At 43.2% G+C, this 16,742-nt stretch overlaps 1 protein-coding gene across 4 annotated transcripts in view; it reads right to left on the bottom strand.

Annotated features, from left to right (window-relative positions):
• Window positions 1-16,742, bottom strand: part of REXO2 (RNA exonuclease 2) — a 261,017-nt gene that overhangs the window by 46,664 nt on the left and 197,611 nt on the right. For all 4 annotated transcript variants that reach the window (XM_069224928.1, XM_069224927.1, XM_069224929.1 and 1 more), the window contains 2 exons: window positions 4,893-5,004; window positions 3,988-4,096 (listed from right to left, as the gene is read on the bottom strand). In XM_069224928.1, coding sequence (XP_069081029.1) covers window positions 3,988-4,096; window positions 4,893-5,004 — 221 coding nt within the window. The remainder of the gene's footprint in view (window positions 1-3,987; window positions 4,097-4,892; window positions 5,005-16,742) is intronic.

A 16,742-nucleotide genomic window follows, 5' to 3' on the forward strand; every position in this document is an offset into this window, starting at 1 on the left:
TGATACCAAACATGTGGGGAAACTGCCGGGTCATCACAGAGCTGGACATCTGGGAACTGCCCAGATGCCAGTCCATATTATGCTACGGACAGCCGGTTTCTTGTGGTAGCATGATAGTTTGGGATTAATGGGATGCAGGATCACATCATCCCCAACATGGACTTGTACTTCCTGACAGAAGTGGACTTTCCAGGTGAGAACAGCTGAGTTATTCTTTTCAGACGTTAGAATCCGTTCTTGAGCAGGAAATGCCTTGGACACACTTGTGTCCAAGAATTGCTCCTAAAAACAGTGCCTATCTGGATGGACTGAGAGAAGAATTTTCCTTGTTTAGCTTGAGACCCAGAAACTGGAACGGCCAGAGGCAAGCTAGATTCGATTGCTTTGCTATCTGAAACATGGAGCCCTTTATTAACTAGTTGTTAGAATACCTGGTGACCTGAACGTCTGAGAAAGGCCGCCACTGGCACCATGCATTTGGTAAATACCCTAGGAGCTGATTTTAGGGCAAAAGGAAGCAACTTGAACGGATAATGGCACCCTGTCACCATGAACCTTAGAAATATTCTGTGCTTTGAATGGATAGGGATGTGGAAATATGTATTCAAAAGAACTAGGAAAGCCATCTAGTCCCTTGAATGCATCATCTGTAGGATCTCCTGCAGAGATAACATTCATCAAGACTGCTTCTTGACGAATCTGTTTAATACCCTGAGATCCATGACCTGCCTCTATTGTCCTGACCTCTTTTTGTTAAGGAAGAAGTTGGAATAAAATCCCAAACTGCATTGGCTTGGTGGAACTTCCTCTACTGCATTCTTGGCAAGAAGTGATTAAATCTCCTTCTTGAGTATGGAGAGATGGCGATGAGAGGATCTCCGTGGAGAGAGACTGGGAGGCTTTTCAGCAAATTCCAATGTATAACCATGTTAGATTACGTCCAACACCCATTTGTCGTCGGAGATTAGATTCCAATGATTGAAGAATTTGGACAAAAAGTAGCTGTATTAGAATGGGACTGAGGCGACAGGTGCCTGCATTGCATCATTGTCTTCTGGAACCATCCTGTAACTCCTCCAGCGAAGGACGTCTACACGCTGGTTGTCTGGCATAAGCTGCCAATGGTTTGTAAGGCTGCATATTGCTGGATAAGGGGCACAAAACCACTGCTGCAGATAAGGCTGGTACCTAGTCTGCTGCGAAGGTGGCCTGAACGCAAACTGGCCTCTACCTCTGTCCAGAAATTAATTTTTTTTTTTTGCTGCAATGTGCCCAAAGAACGGGTAGTCTCTGTATCTATCTTGGACTGTAAAGCCTCGTCCAAATGTTTGACCAATAGGTTCTCTCCGTCGAAAGGCAAATCAAATATCTTCTACTGAACCTCTGGACAGAAAGATGTCACTTTCAGCCATCCCTGGCAACCCAATACTGCCGCAACTGCCATGTGTCTGAAAGCCATGTTTGAAATGTCCATGGCCACATCAATCTCCAACAAGGCCTTCTCACATTCCATTGGAATGTCCCGAGCCTCTTCCTTCTTGTCCTGTGGGTGATATTACAAGAGTGATTACAAATCAAACCACATCTGACGGTCATATCTCCCTAGGACTGCCAGAGTATTGGAGGCCCTGATGAATGTGTTGCTGCCATGGCAGAAAAACTCTTGCCAATATTGTCGAGCCTCCGGACTTCCATATCCGGGGAGCAAAGCAAGATGAAGATGGGTCTTTGCTCACTGCTGCGCAGCCTGCATAATTACCAAGTCAGGTCTCGGCTGACCAATAAGGCATGTAGGAGTGGAATCAGGAGCCTTATATTTTTTTACTAGCTTGGGGACAACTGCTGGATAGACAACCGAGGCTTGATCTTCAACACTTCCTGCCAAGAAAAGTCCACAAGCGGGATGCCTTGAGTGGTGCATGGAGAATCTGACAAAATCATAAAGGAAGCATTCAGTCTGCTTCACTGGGAGTAGGTCAAAGCATTTACACACACTCTCCAAGACGTTGTGGAACCTCCCAATGTCTGCTGGTGGGGAATCAGCTTGAGGAGGAATGAGAGAGGCTGGTAACGGAGTCACATAATCATCTCATTCAGGCTATCTCTAGCATCAAACTGAATTTCACCTTCTTCAGGTGGTTGGTCACTGTTGGCAAGGGTATTCGTGATCATTACTAATAGCGACACAGGCCTTTCTCTTGGTTGCAATGAAGACACTCTCAGGAGCTCTAATCAGCGTTTGCTGATCAGAGGCATTGGTGTCTAGAAATCACCTGTAGTAGTCCTCAATCATTATGCTTCGGTCAGTGAATAAGGATAGTGGGATCATGACAGAAGATTTTTCAACCTGTTGATGGTCAGCCTCTTACTCATACGTATAATGTTCCTAGAAAGAATCATTTTCTGGAGGTGGATGACGGTCCCTGTCCTTGAAAGAGAAGTCACCCTCCAGACAGGTAGCCTGTTTCCGCTCTGGCCCCTCAACCTCCGACTCCTGGCACTTCACACTGAGTTGGGAGGGAATGTATGTGGGGCCAAATAGACCCTCATCTCCTGACTCCTGCATTTCCAGCAGGTGCACCGGTGGCAAAGGAGATAGATGGGCTAGGTCTTGAGGCAAAGATGAGGAAATGCCATTTGTTGAGACAAACAATGTTTCTATTGTGGTTATCGATGGCACCATCAAAAGAGTTGTTGTCGATGCATGCCTAGAAGCAGCCCTCGATGACAGAAGGACTTCAGGTAATGTGGTTGCTGATGTCGGCGGTGATACCCGCATTGTCGGAAACAGTCATCAATGACGACGATGCTGTTACAGTCTTCATTGATAATGCAGAGGTGGAAGCCGTTGCCACGGCCATCATTACAGGTGTGTGAGATTAAATTAACGTCGAAGCAATTGTCAACGCAGTAACCTTATCTGGCGGGCCCGTCGACGGGCGAATTTCCTTCGACGACAAATGTTTGAAAGGTGTTGCAGATGCAGAGGAAATAGAGGCAGATTGTTCTGCCTGAGAGGGATAAGGCCCAGACGGCTTCTTAACTCTAGACCTCTCCACACTGGTCTCTCTGGAGTGAGACTTTGCCTTTTTTGCACCCAGGTCCGCTGAGGGGGGAAACACCTTATTTTTCTCAAGGATGAATGGACCCTCTCCTTAAGAGTCAGAATCTGAATCCGAGTGTGCTTTTTCCTTCCGTAACCACAGGAGCAGTCTGGCCTCACAATCTTTTAGCATATTTGCTGAAAAGTGTGACAATATTTATACTCTTTGGGTTTGTGCTGAGAGTATAAGCAGTATAGGTATTCTTTGTGGGGATCTTCTGATTTTCCACAGGATCAGCAAGGCCTGAAGAGCCTGGTCTTGGAACCCTCAGACATGATGAAATACGCCAAGCACACTCCCCAACTTTACCTCAGGTATTGTCTGTCGTTTTGGTCAAAACTGGATACCTGCCAGGTCAAACGTTGAGCTGAGCAACACTGACTGAGCAGAGCTCAGGGAGAGTCCCCAATACACAACATGAGGTAAGAAATTTGAGGTATGGTGGCCCAGGGAGGGGAAGAGTGCTTCAGAGTCTTTGCTCTGGTTGGTTGAAGTTTGGTTGCTTTCAAACAATGTGAATTGGCTACCAGTGTCTATTGTTTTCTACGAGGTTTTAATACTAATGCTTGAACACTGCTTATTTGACTGTTTCCCTGGAATTCCCACCAGGACGGCGGGGAAGATTAATGTACGATACAATACTGGAGAACGCAAACTAAATCAACTTACAAACTCTGGGATGAAAAATTTAAAACTTCTAAACTTCCCAAATATCGGTAATCCTTCTGTCTCTCATATCTGAACCTGCTGCAACCATTACTACTTAACATGCCTTTATACAGGTCAACTCATAGCTCATTCACAGTTCTCACAGCAGAAAACAGACTACAAAATCACATGTGCATCAACAGGCCTTGGTGCTAGCTGCCCCTGCCCCAGTTACCTGCAGAGCTCCTTCACAGTGCTCACATCTATTATTCTATAATGAAGGTGCTTCATGAACTGAGGCATGTACTTGTCAAGAAACTTCTTATCTGCATGGACAGAGTTGCCTACAAATAAAAGGGAATAATTAACCGTTTGTTCCAGTTAGTACCCTCACAAAACAAGATTCAAATTTGGATTTGCTGTAAAGGAAATAACTGAATCATAAAAAAAAAAACGTCTTGAGTAGATACAAACTGACAGCATGGTCTCTCCTTGCATCCCACCACGTGACCTCTTTTATTCCAGGGTCTTGCCTCCGAATATCTTCAATCAATATCTGAGGATCGGCCATATTCCTTATCATGATGGACAACTTCAAGAGCCACAGCTGACTACTCAAATTGCATGTGCCATGAAGTCCAGGCCACCAGGACTTCAGTGGTGAGTTTTTCATGCCGAAACTTTGAAACTTGTACCATACAAGAAGTTTGTGCATGGTCTCAGACGTGCCTCTGTCTCATGTTCCACCCACCTCATCGTCTAAAGACTGATTATCTCCAGAAGACACAGACTTTATACATGCATGCTTTCAACATCATTGTACATCAGATACACTGCCACACCCAGCGTGGACAATGAAACACAGGTTAGGGCATATTTACGAAAAGGGAGTGTCCAAAAATAAATCACTAGACTATTTTAGAGTGTGAAATTTAATAAACAAGAAACATTTATTCCAAAGAAGCTTTTGTTAGAACATGGCACTCACACAGAGGTCAGAGCGGGATTTGTTGCAATAAAAAAAGTTTCACTTAAAATAAATCAAAAATACAAAAAAAAACACTTCAAAGTGTACAGAGTGTTCTTAACAATAAACAGCATGTACACAATCGACAAACTGAACGGTTGTACAGGTCTTACCTGCTAGCGGGCAGAGTCCAGGCCGTGTATGCTGCCGCACAAAGGACAAAAACTCGTATTCTGCTTGCTGAAGTGCAATTTTACTCTCTCGCACTGCCTGGGTCAGACCGGACTGCATTAAAAGGAGAGGACATTATTTACTATGTTCACATTCAAACACTGCAATTACAGCATACTGAACCACTTCACGTTTTTGTACTTTTTTCTGGAAATGATATTCATTAAAAAAACAACTTTAAAGAAAATAACTCCCTGATTTCACGTATTTTTCTGAAGGTATTTTATGTAAGCGCCTTAGCTGTAACTGACGCACAAGAGAGACAACAATGCACCAGCCCAGAGACCTGCATGTCCGGTTTGAATCCTGGAAAAGCGATCCTCCCAAGATTGATACAAAAAAGCGTAGGCAGGCTATTTCATGAACTACAAAAAACCCTTTGTTATGATCCTCAATATTAAACAAGCATTCACAAATGCAGGGGGGTTTGCCTTGAACAACCGTCTCCAGAAAATATGGACATGGCAAACAAAAATCTGTCCCAAGTTTTAGAGAGTGGTTTGGCAATGCATGTACACTAGCAAACACGTTGATCTGCCCGAGTTGTGTTATTATGGTATGACCCTGCCTGAATTTGGAATTCCAGGCCGCAACTGTTACCCTACCTTGGTTCCTGGCTGCTGCTCCACAATCTACTATTTCGGTCGGATGGACGGGGGAACCCCAGGCATCCTCAGGGACAAGTGGGCAGAAGGATCCTCGATGTGGGCCAAGCAAACATGACTGAGTTGGGGGCAATCAGTAAACAATCATGCACCCTGGGAAAGGAGTAAATGGGAGTACCAGGGGTAGTCAGTCAAATGTGTGTGCTTGAGCAGCCTGGCTCCCTGATCCCTGGAGTGGGAAAAGTAAGACTGCAGCATGAGCGTGAGTAACCAGGAGTGCCGGGGAAAAGGGCAGAAAAGGAGGTCACTGGAGAAGTTGGAGTGATTCATGGAGACTGCCTGAGGTATGAGGAGTGACTCATGGGGTGTGGTGGAAGTCTGAGTGGAAGCAGGAGTGATTTGCATGACAGAGGATTAAGTCTGGGGACTAGTGGGAATTTCTCAAGTAAACAGAGGTGCAGGTGGTGGACAGGGCGAATCTGCAGGCCAGGGGAAGGACTGACTTCGTACAGCCACTGGCAGATGGATTCTCTTCCCCATACCAGCGCACATGCATCTGCTGCATGTGAAGGCACCAAGAATAAAGGGCACTCCTTGTAATGCAGACAAGTTTTCCCTTCCCCGTTCAAGAACCTCAAAGTAGGGCTTTGCCTCAATGCATCCCTACCGAAGCAAAACCTAAAAACGAGCAAATTTGAGGTTGTGATGCATTGAATGTTTAAGAAAATCTCTGAAGTAGGCCTGCTTTTGCTACTGTTGTTCGTAAGTAAAATTTCCACCTCCCCTAGGTCTGCTGCCCGCCATGGGTTATAGATCCTATGTAACCAGTCTAATTTAGAAACTACAGAAATAGCCATGCATCCTTGAGTGTTTGTACCTACTTAAGGATTATTAAAACAGAGTATCTAGGTGATCAATGAACTTCCATATAAATTAATTTCAAAATTTCCATACTTCTTTCACAGATGCTGCAGAGCAGGTGTCTCCAACCTTTTGTGTAAAAGAGCTAAGTATGTTCAATGACAATCACTGCGAGCTACTAATATTATGAGTGTTACAACAGTAACATCATCTGACAAAATTACATTAGTGGCCATCATAGTCAAGATAACAATCAGGGATCACCTCAGTTCATCCGAAGAGATGCCAGCCGTTATGTAAAAATGGCTTGAACAATTTTGAATGTCTTTATGTAGGTAATCCATGCCAGCCACAGCGACCTCTTACATGAAATTAATCATATTAGCACTAAATCTCCGCACGATTTAACACTAAAAAAAAAAAGAATCTTTAAATATATTTTTAAAAATTCAGCCATTTTTCTCCTAACATCAGTATTATGCGTTTTGAAAATGCGCACATCTTCGTCTTGGAATACACAACTTTGTAATACGTATATTACTTCAACCAAGAAAAAGGTTCAAATGTAGAAGGCTGGGCTGCATACAGTAGAGCTACTGGCAGGTAGATGGTGAGCTCACAAGCACGAGCTCGTTGGAGACGCCTGCTGTACAGGCTGTACAGCATGATACATGATCATAACTGCAGCATGTGGGCAATAGCAATTAAGCTTTGTGGAAATATGATGTACATGAGAAAAAAACAGAACACAAAAGTCAACGTGTAGCACAGAGGCCCTCATTCTGACCTTGGCGGGCGGGCGTCCGCCGTCAGGTTACCGTTCCGCGGTCGAAAGACCGCGGCGGTAATTCTGACATTCCCGCTGGGCTGGCGGGCGGCCGCCTTCAGGCCGCCCGCCAGCCCAGCGGGAAAGAGGCTTCCACGATGAAGCCGGCTCGGAATCGAGCCGGCGGAGTGAAAGCTGTGCGACGGGTGCAGTTGCACCCGTCACGTATTTCACTGTCTGCACAGCAGACAGTGAAATACTTGTAGGGGCCCTCTTACGGGGGCCCCTGCAGTGCCCATGCCAGTGGCCCCGCGACCCCCCCTACCGCCATCCGGTTCCCGGCGGTCGGACCGCCGGGATCTGGATGGCGGTAGGGGGGGTCGGAATCCCCTCGGCGGCGCAGCAAGCTGCGCCGCCTTGGAGGATTCAATGGGGCGGCGGGACACTGGCGGGAGACCGCCAGTGTTGCCGGTCCGACCGCGGCTTTACCGCCGCGGTCGGAATCCCCATTGGAGCACCGCCGGCCTGTCGGCGGTGCTCCCGCGGTCCTCCGCCCTGGCGGTCTTTGACCGCCAGGGTCAGAATGACCGCCAGAGTCTCTAGTTTAAGTATAAGGTAAAATATACTTGTTTTAGGGAATACATGCAATTATCTTATTCTTTAAAACTGAGACAGAAACTTGATGGTTGGTGATGTGCATGGTAAGACCTCCCCTTCAAACGTCGTCAACATCTAAACAGAACTTTACATTTTTTGGCAGCGAATGCGTGACAAAATTTGCTAGTGACAAGCTGGCTATTACAATTATAAACGGATAAGACTTGCTATAATTTCATTTTACCATGTTTTTCCACTGACAAAAATAGAAGTATAAATCTGTATTCAAATAGAACAATAAACCTATGGCACCTAAATAAAGAAAATATGATCACAATGGTTAAAAGGTGCAAAGTTTATTTAAAAATAAATAAAAAAAATTAAAAACAATCACCCATTAACATTTACACTGAAATACAACTGAGGGTCACTACTGTGGATGAAGAGATCACTGAACTGTGTGACAACTGTGCCATCCTGTACTTTTTATTCAAGTATGTGATGCACAACATGGCATCTACAGGGAACAACAAATGGGAGGGTCACAACTTTGTACGGAATAAAAAAATCCTTGAACTGTGCAATGGCTGTGCCATCCTGTATTTTTTACTCATTTATCTGGCAATCCATGTGTCTTCTGCCCAATCTTCAGGTGCCCTTGTATTATGCCAAAAACGGTCTGTAAACTGCTTAGACCCAACGGAAATATGTCATAACTTAGTCTTGATCAGTTGGTTCCTGCTCACCACCTTTGTGGCAGTCAGGGAAGTATTCCGGCAAAGGTGCTCTGTATTTTAGTAGATTGGAACTCTTATTTTGGATCTGGCTTTCTCTAGTGTTTCTAGTTTTAGCTACTTATTCAGATGGATTATCTGGACTTCTGGAGTGAGAATGGTGGACCAGCATAGAACGATGACCTGCCCCAATCAATCAGTTATTTTTAAAGCGCGGTTTGTGGGTGTGCTGCTCAATCGACAAGCCAGGTCTTGAGGTCATCCTGAACTGCTTCAGTGATGTGGTTTGCCTGAGCTTGAGAGGTAGCGTGTTCCATGTCCAGGATGTGAGGTAGGGGGAAGGATATTCCTCCTGCTGTGCTTTTAAGGATCTTTGGAATGGCTGCAAGGATGAGCTGGGAAGAATGGAGATGTATGTTGGGTACATAGAAGGAGAGGCGGTGGTTGAGGTATGCCTGTCCTATGTTGTGTAGTGCCTTGGAGGTGTGGATCAAGAGTTTGTGTGATGTGCCTGTTAACTGGGAGCCAGAGTAGGTTTCCGAGGTGGGAGGAGATGTGGCTGTGTCCGGGGATGTCCATAATGAGTCTGGCTGCTGCATTCTTTGTAGTCTAAAATGTAGTTTCTCAGTGATGCCGGCATAGGGTGCAATTGCCATATTCCAGTTTGCTAGCGTTGAGTGCATTGGTGAGTTACCTCCACGTGTCAGAGGGGATCCCTCCAGGGGCAATAAATACTCTGAAACTTGCAGTTTTCCACAACGCTGAGAATAAGACTAGGAATCTGGAAGAATCACTGCAGCTCTGCTAAACCTTGCTTTGAACATGAGAACCAGCACCACTTGGTGAATACAAACAAGCGGTTTTCTATCAAGGACAGTGAGTGAGGCTCAGCTGATTGCGCCTGCATGGAGGTTTTGAGGAAGAAAGATCCAAGTAACAATTAATTACTAGACAGAATCAAACTGCAAATATATCCTTAGCAAGAATGTCAAGTATCAACAGTAGCCAATGCAAGACAGTATATGTGGCTAGCTTACAAAGCTGTGATGCACCTTGTTGCATCCCCAAATTTATGGTAGCTCGTATCACCCAATTAACAGCAGAAAAAGCCATCAAATATGTCCTGTCATGCTGATCGTTTGGTAGTAATCCTTTGTCTGATGCTGATCCACTCAATTCCCGAGAAGTCACAGCCAACCTATCTCTTACAATTGTGGGGTTGAGATTGTTTGAAGACTCCAACATGAAATGTCACTTTCCAAGGGGTACAATGGCTCCCAAAATTCAGAAAGTGCCCTTGCTACAAAAATATTTTGATTGCAGTAATTATTTAATGAAAGGTGATCCTCGAAGCTGTGGCCCAGCCCAACAGGGCTGTGTGTGCTAGCTTTTTTTTTTTGCAGCAGTAGTAGTAGTAGTAGTTCTGCTGGTGTCTTGGGAAAGAAGCAATAACTGGTATCCTGGTGAACCGGCGCTAGTACCCCCGCCTCTCTCCTCCTCCCATCCCAAACCAAGAAGCCCAGTATCTTGTACACCTGGACACTTTAAAATTTAAACAGTTCTTCTAAGCTCAAAATCAATTATTGTGACAATTCCAGTTCAGTATAGGGTGACGGTAGTATAGGGTGAACAACAATCTTTGCACTTTGTCACATTTCCGGCAGATTCAAAGCTGTCTCACCTCAAACTCACTGACGTCCATCAACCAGTCTTGCATTCGCTTTCATTAAGAAAACTAAGAGAAATAGCAGTCTTATAATAACACGTGATAAATTTGAACGATTCTGTCTGGAATCTTAGGTACATTGACCAGGACACTATATCAGAGCGTAGGCAAGATGTCAGCTCAGAATTCACACACTTGTTAAGGCAGGATGACAAGATCTACAGTCGTGTTATTTAAAATGTACTGCATTACTGCATGTGTGCTATAAAACTGGGACACATCTTAGCCACAGAACCTTCTGGCTTGTTTAGTTGTTCAGGTATGCTTAGCCTGTTGTCAACACTATCCCTGTGGTGCCAAGGAAATTCAGTGCATCCAAGCACCCACCGAGAGTGAAACCCTAAGTGCACGACACCAGGTAAGCCCAAAACCTTTCTGGGCCTGAAACACTTTCCCCTGCCAAAGACAATACAGTAGATTTATTCGTTGCAAGGAAGCTAATAAAGCGAATCACTTTCAATGTATTGTACATGAATCACACAAAACAGCAATAATAAAGCTCTACATGTAACGAATAGTCAAGAGATAAGATTAAAGAAGAACAACACAAAGAATTATACAAGTAAATGACTTTTCATAGGGGGCTAACATTATCTACTGGACTATGGCCCCATCTCCTCGCACCTTCAGCTTTTGACAACTACCCCATATCCACTTGCAGGCAAACCCCGTGCAAATCAGGAAAATCTGGCTATTGCTAGGCTATCCACTAATTCTGTTAGGTTTAATATGGTGAAAGTGAGCCTAATATTTACGTCCCAGGATGCCTTCAACTGGAATGATGCTGTCTGCCCATAATAATATTCTTTCCCACTCCTGGAAATTCAATCCACAATTGTGGCAACTTTATGGAACATAGTTTAGAGTTGGGTACACAGGTGGCCAAAGTCACCAACACCTGCGTTGGAAAATGGAGAGGCCTTACACAAATATTCCCTTTATTCAAAGTCCAACTACATATACTAGTGATCAATGCATTGATCCAGTTTAGGCTGTAATTTGCTAATTCACCATCTCCATGTTGTGTAAAATGCACTACCTGGCTCACAAGGTGGAAACACCTTTGCATGTGCTGAGATCACTCGACTGGCTTCCGATTCCAGTTAAAGGCCATTAACAATTGTGCATAAGCACTGTGCCCTAAAACACCCATAAGTCGAAGCCACTAAGGGCCAGATGTAACAAAAAAAGGCATTTGCGATTCGGAAATAGCGATTTTTAAGAAATCGCTATTTCTGATTCACAAAATGCAATGTATCATATTTGTGATTCGGTAATAGCGATTTCTTAAAAGTTGCAAATGCTATTACCGAAACGCAAATTTGGGGATTGTGTGCGTTACATGTCAATTTTAAAAACTCATTTTTAATGCATTTTTTAAATTTGCACATGGTTACCACCAAGTCCAACTTGGTGGTAATAGAGATTCCTTAATGCCCAATTCGCATTAAGGAATGGCTTGTTACATGTGGTTTAGGAATCGCAAATAAGGATTCCTTATTTGCGATTTCTTAGAGAATCGCAATTTGTGATTCTCTAAACAAGCTCGCAAATTTAAGGAATCGCTATTTAAGCGATTCCTTAAATTTGTGTTGCGAACACCTTTCATAAATACTGAAAGACATTTTTGCATTCGCAAACGGGCATTCGCACCATTTGCAAATGCAAAAAGGCTCGATACATCTGTCCCTAAGTTCCAGTGGAATATACCGAGCAGGTGCTGCACTCCACCTATCAGTTTATATTTGTAGTGCCGAAGGCCAGATCAATGACTTATAAGTCCCAAACGTTTGCAACTGTTGATGCCGGAGTCTGTAACTCTTGGACTCTTACTTTACAGGTCGAACTGAAGTTATTGCATTTCATGAAGCTTCTGAAAACCTATCGTTTTAAACAGTAAGAATATTCTCTCCTTTTGGTCTTCTCTTTCTAGTATGCTATCCTAGCTCCTTTGTCCTCTGAATACTGTGCCAGGAGGTTAAGTGTGCGACTACTCGACAAATTAAAATAACCCTTTCCTCATTTGCCGGTATGGCCATTCATATTTGTGCGCATGCCCGAGGGAACACTTTAATTTGCTGCAGTGGCAGAAAGGATACTACTACTTAGGATCACCATGTCGAGCAATTTGTAAGGACGAGAAATCAGATGTTGCTCTTTCATGGTTTAGACTTCCAACAATCCTTGCGAGTCAGGCTACCCTTTGCTTGGTGCTTCTGCATCAAGCTGCAGCTTCCATCAGCAATGTGTTCAAACTTGTCCTTGCCACGGAAAGGAATACGAGCATCGCCACATGTGCACCTTAACCAAGGTAGATGCTTCCCACATGTATCAAAACAGCATGTCACATCTGTAAGGTGAGGTGACACACAGGAGAAGAGAAGACCAAAACTGATGTCATATTACAGTGCTGAGTACAGACTACTGTTAACAAGGATTCATTTATTTTAGCCATAAAGGCTTTGAGTAGCCAAGACATTTATGAAAAAGGGAGGCTTTTAGCCGTGCTTAATTTGAGCTGATGGCTGCCGGAGGGTCCCCCTGGCATTCACTTTTGAGGACTGGCACTTGTTTTTCCTCATCCGGCTTTGACCCAGAGCAAGAGAAAAACACAAAAGAAATGAGAAGGAAGAGAAAGAACCTGCAAGAGAGGTAAAAAGGCAGTGAGTATAGGATAGTGGAGGAAAAAGGCAGAAGGAGGAATCAAGAATAAGCTGGCTTGTTTTGCAACACCCCCCCAACATTCGATAGCACCAACGACAGGCGGCTGAGCAAAATATTTGACCCTGGCCCTTACTCTTACAAATTAAGGTACTGTCTCTTACGATCCGACAAGGTGTGACATATGACAGCAGAGCTATACAAATGAAGAAATAAAGATGAAAGGAAGGATGGACCACAATTTGGTGGAATCCCATAATGGGAACCAGTCAAATTTCTTAACACCAATCTCTTGTCAGATTTCGATTCATCGGGTATAAGTTCAGGGTAACATAATCAAAGCACCCAAGCTACTATAACATCAACTAAAGTGCTTGTCCGAAATGACAATCTTTTTTGGTTTCAACTGTGCATCTGTTACACATTTGATAAAGTTATTACACATTTTCGTTTGCAACCACTTATTTCATGGTACTAAGCCGCAAACCTCTCTTTTGTGTTTTTTTCTCACTTGTTCGGTGTCAAAGTCTGATGATAAAGTGTTCCGTACCCTCATTCCCTTTTTAAAAATGCCAGTGCTCACCACCTGTTCAAATTAAGCAGTGTACCTAGGTCACCTGTGTAAGAGCGTAAATATCTGCTACGTCTGCGCTACAGTAGTAAAAACTGACTCAGTTGCTTTTCCCATATGTTAAAAGACACTTGTATAGCACCACTTTCTGCCACCGAGGAATACCAAAGAAAAAGAATGCCAACAGTAGGGAAAATAATTCGAGCTTTTATGGATGTCTGTGCTTATAATTATTTTCTAAAAATTATAGTTATGTAGCTGAAAATGCAGATTGGGACTCAGAAAACGTCAGGTCACTCCACATGGAAACTTCTGATGCAAACATGACCAAGTTGTACAAATACGTATCGAGTCAGGTAAATAAAGAGTTCATGTCAAATGGTAGCATGGGTTAATTTTCAGGAACATTTACATGCTTTTCAAGCATCGGCACAGTATTCAAAAAGTGTCTTGCAGTCTGATTTTTGACCCAAGAGAGAATCTACTAGAAATTTCCATGGTCGGCGTCATGTCTAAGTTACTGCTAGTATTAGTATTTTGGGCAAATTCTCAGTCTACCTAGTTGAATCTGAAGCTACATTGGTCACTGACACGTCCCTTCTCAGTATGTGGGCATGTAAGGCAAACTGTTCTCACTTCATTCGCTAAACTAGGTCAAAGGTTCCTCTGACATTTTGTTCTTTCCCTTTGTGGGACTCTGTTCGGTAAGACAAATTAACCTTACTGAAGGAACACGTTGTATATTGTCTTGTCACTGCGATTAATTTCCAAAGCATACCACTGTAACTAGTCTCATACATCCTTCCGCCCACCTCAGCTTTCTAAGTTATTTGACCTCTGGAGCACAAGGCAGAAAAAGGAAGATAATAAAAACTATCCATTTCCCTCTTTTCAGAAAATCAGAACATTGTTATGTCGTTAAACCTAGCAGAGCGGCCTGCCTTTCATTCATCCAGTAATCCTGTGCCGATCTTATTTTTGAGAATCACAGATGCTTTAATCAAGTTGTATGATCTTGACAAATTAACACCAAGAAATGTAACAAACTGTCGCCTGGAAGTCATTTCAACAGAGTAATTTTGCCTAAAAGGTATAAGAGCTCTGCAATCACTCAAATTAACTGTTTGTAGATTAAACAATAATCTTACACAAAGGCACTACTGTCAGTTTTCATAAATGCATTAGTCAAACTGGATTATTGTATCAAAATATCAATCTTTATATATGTTAAATTTATAGCACAATAAAATACAGAACAGTGTGAATGAGTGATTTATGAAGTGCAGACCATGCAGTGCTCACATATAAAAATACACATAACATTAACACAATACAACAAACTGTTTGTTTTCTAAACACGTTATAACAGGGATAGCCTGCTGCTCAGTGCTTCTCTCCATAGGTATACATATTCCGTAAACCATGTGGGAAAACAACGAGGTCTCCTCATGATACTGTCGTCCACCCCTCACACCAACAGAGATTCAAAAGAACCTAAATTACTTCCAGAATCCAGTATGTTATTGTCACTAGTACATACCAAACACCCAATCAAGTGACTACGTAAACTGCACCACTCCAGCTATAGGGTTATCTAGTCACCCAAAGGACTTTGAAAGTGAAGTTGAAAAATCCCCCCTGAAGAGTAACCAGACCAATACCAAGTGTACTCCAAGATGTCCAGCAAGCCATGCTGCTTAGCTGAACATAAAACTGAAAGCTTACATTATCACCAGGCAAAAGGTCACTTAGCATCACTTCCACAGGGCCAACTTTGCCAAGTCACTAAGAAAAAGTAAACACAGCCATGTATCACAATCCCACAACTCCCTCAGTCGTTGTGCAACACCACCAAACTGATATATTGAGAAGATTATGTACATACATACCAACGTCATCTATGAGGATTTGAACAAGTACAGCTGTCGCTTGTATGGTCACTGAGGCTGTCTGATGGGCCACAAAACAAAAACGGTCATATCCACGCCCAAGCTTAATGTTGCTAAAACACCCGAATCAATTCAGTTGCTTAAAAACTCACCAATCCATAGCAAGTCCACACTGATTTGAGAGACTTCAATACCCAGAGTAGTGATATGCATTTAACCATGCAATACAAATGTGAAATTAATTTCTTGGATATCGTAGTGAAACAGGCTGATGGGAAGCTATATACTGCATTGTACAGGAAGCCCAGATACCAAATCATTGCTAAGATGCAACAACCATCATGCCAGGGCACTGAGGGATAACATACGAATCCAGAGAAATTGCCCATAGGGTAAGAGTTGCACAAGTAAGGAGCACTACTTCCAAGAAGCAAAATTACTTGAACAGAAACTACAGGAGAAGGTTTATCCTAGGAAGAAAGTATAGTTTTACCCTAGAGAAGAGTTACTTACATTCAGAGTAAGGAACAAAGAGCAACCAAGGACAGTAATGGTGAGCATCTTTACACCTGTGAGTATTGAGGTTAAAAAAATTGTGTTATTTAAGTGGCCCATGTTGTCTGACATATGCAAAGAACCACCACTATTTGCCTTTAAAAGAAATAAGAATCTCAAGGGCCATGTGGAAAGGTATATACAGATGAAACTAAGAAAAAGGATATTTGCAGCATGTAACACACGTAATGTGATCTATTTGATTTTATGTCAATGTCTGCAGGATCTATTTGGGGCAAACATCCCAGATGATAAAACAACGCATTGCCCTGCATCGGAGTAGAATAAGGTCTGAAACCGAAGGACCACGACTGGTTAAACATCTTAAAGAACAGAACCACACTGAAGAGGACATCTGTTGGCAAATGCTGGAAGTGGTGACCGTCCCAAGGAGAGAAGGCAACCCGATGAACTTGCTAAACATCAATGAATGTAAATGGATGGACATCTTGAAAAGCACCATTAATGGTCTCAACGATGTTAATGACATGCGTAGACTATCAATTGCACAAATTTGAATGAGTATTAATGATTTACCTCTTTTGGTATTGTCTCACTAAATATACCCAGATTATACAGTAGAAAACCCACATTGTGGAACTGCACTGTGAATGTTTAGGGTTCTGGTAATTGCACTCCAGACCTGGCAATGAGCTAGCTTCTTGGGTAGGTGTGATGCCTGTTATACTCTGATTGGAATAGTCAATGGTTATCCATTTTCCACCCATAGTATGGTATGATGGCTGTGTGGAGTTTCAAGGTATACTATGTGCCCACCGTAAGTTCAGGGCTGGGTAAGATCGAAGTGATTCATTGGGCCTACTGTG

The sequence above is a fragment of the Pleurodeles waltl genome, chromosome 3_1 (assembly GCF_031143425.1).
Source record: "Pleurodeles waltl isolate 20211129_DDA chromosome 3_1, aPleWal1.hap1.20221129, whole genome shotgun sequence".
Lineage (NCBI taxonomy): Eukaryota > Metazoa > Chordata > Amphibia > Caudata > Salamandridae > Pleurodeles > Pleurodeles waltl.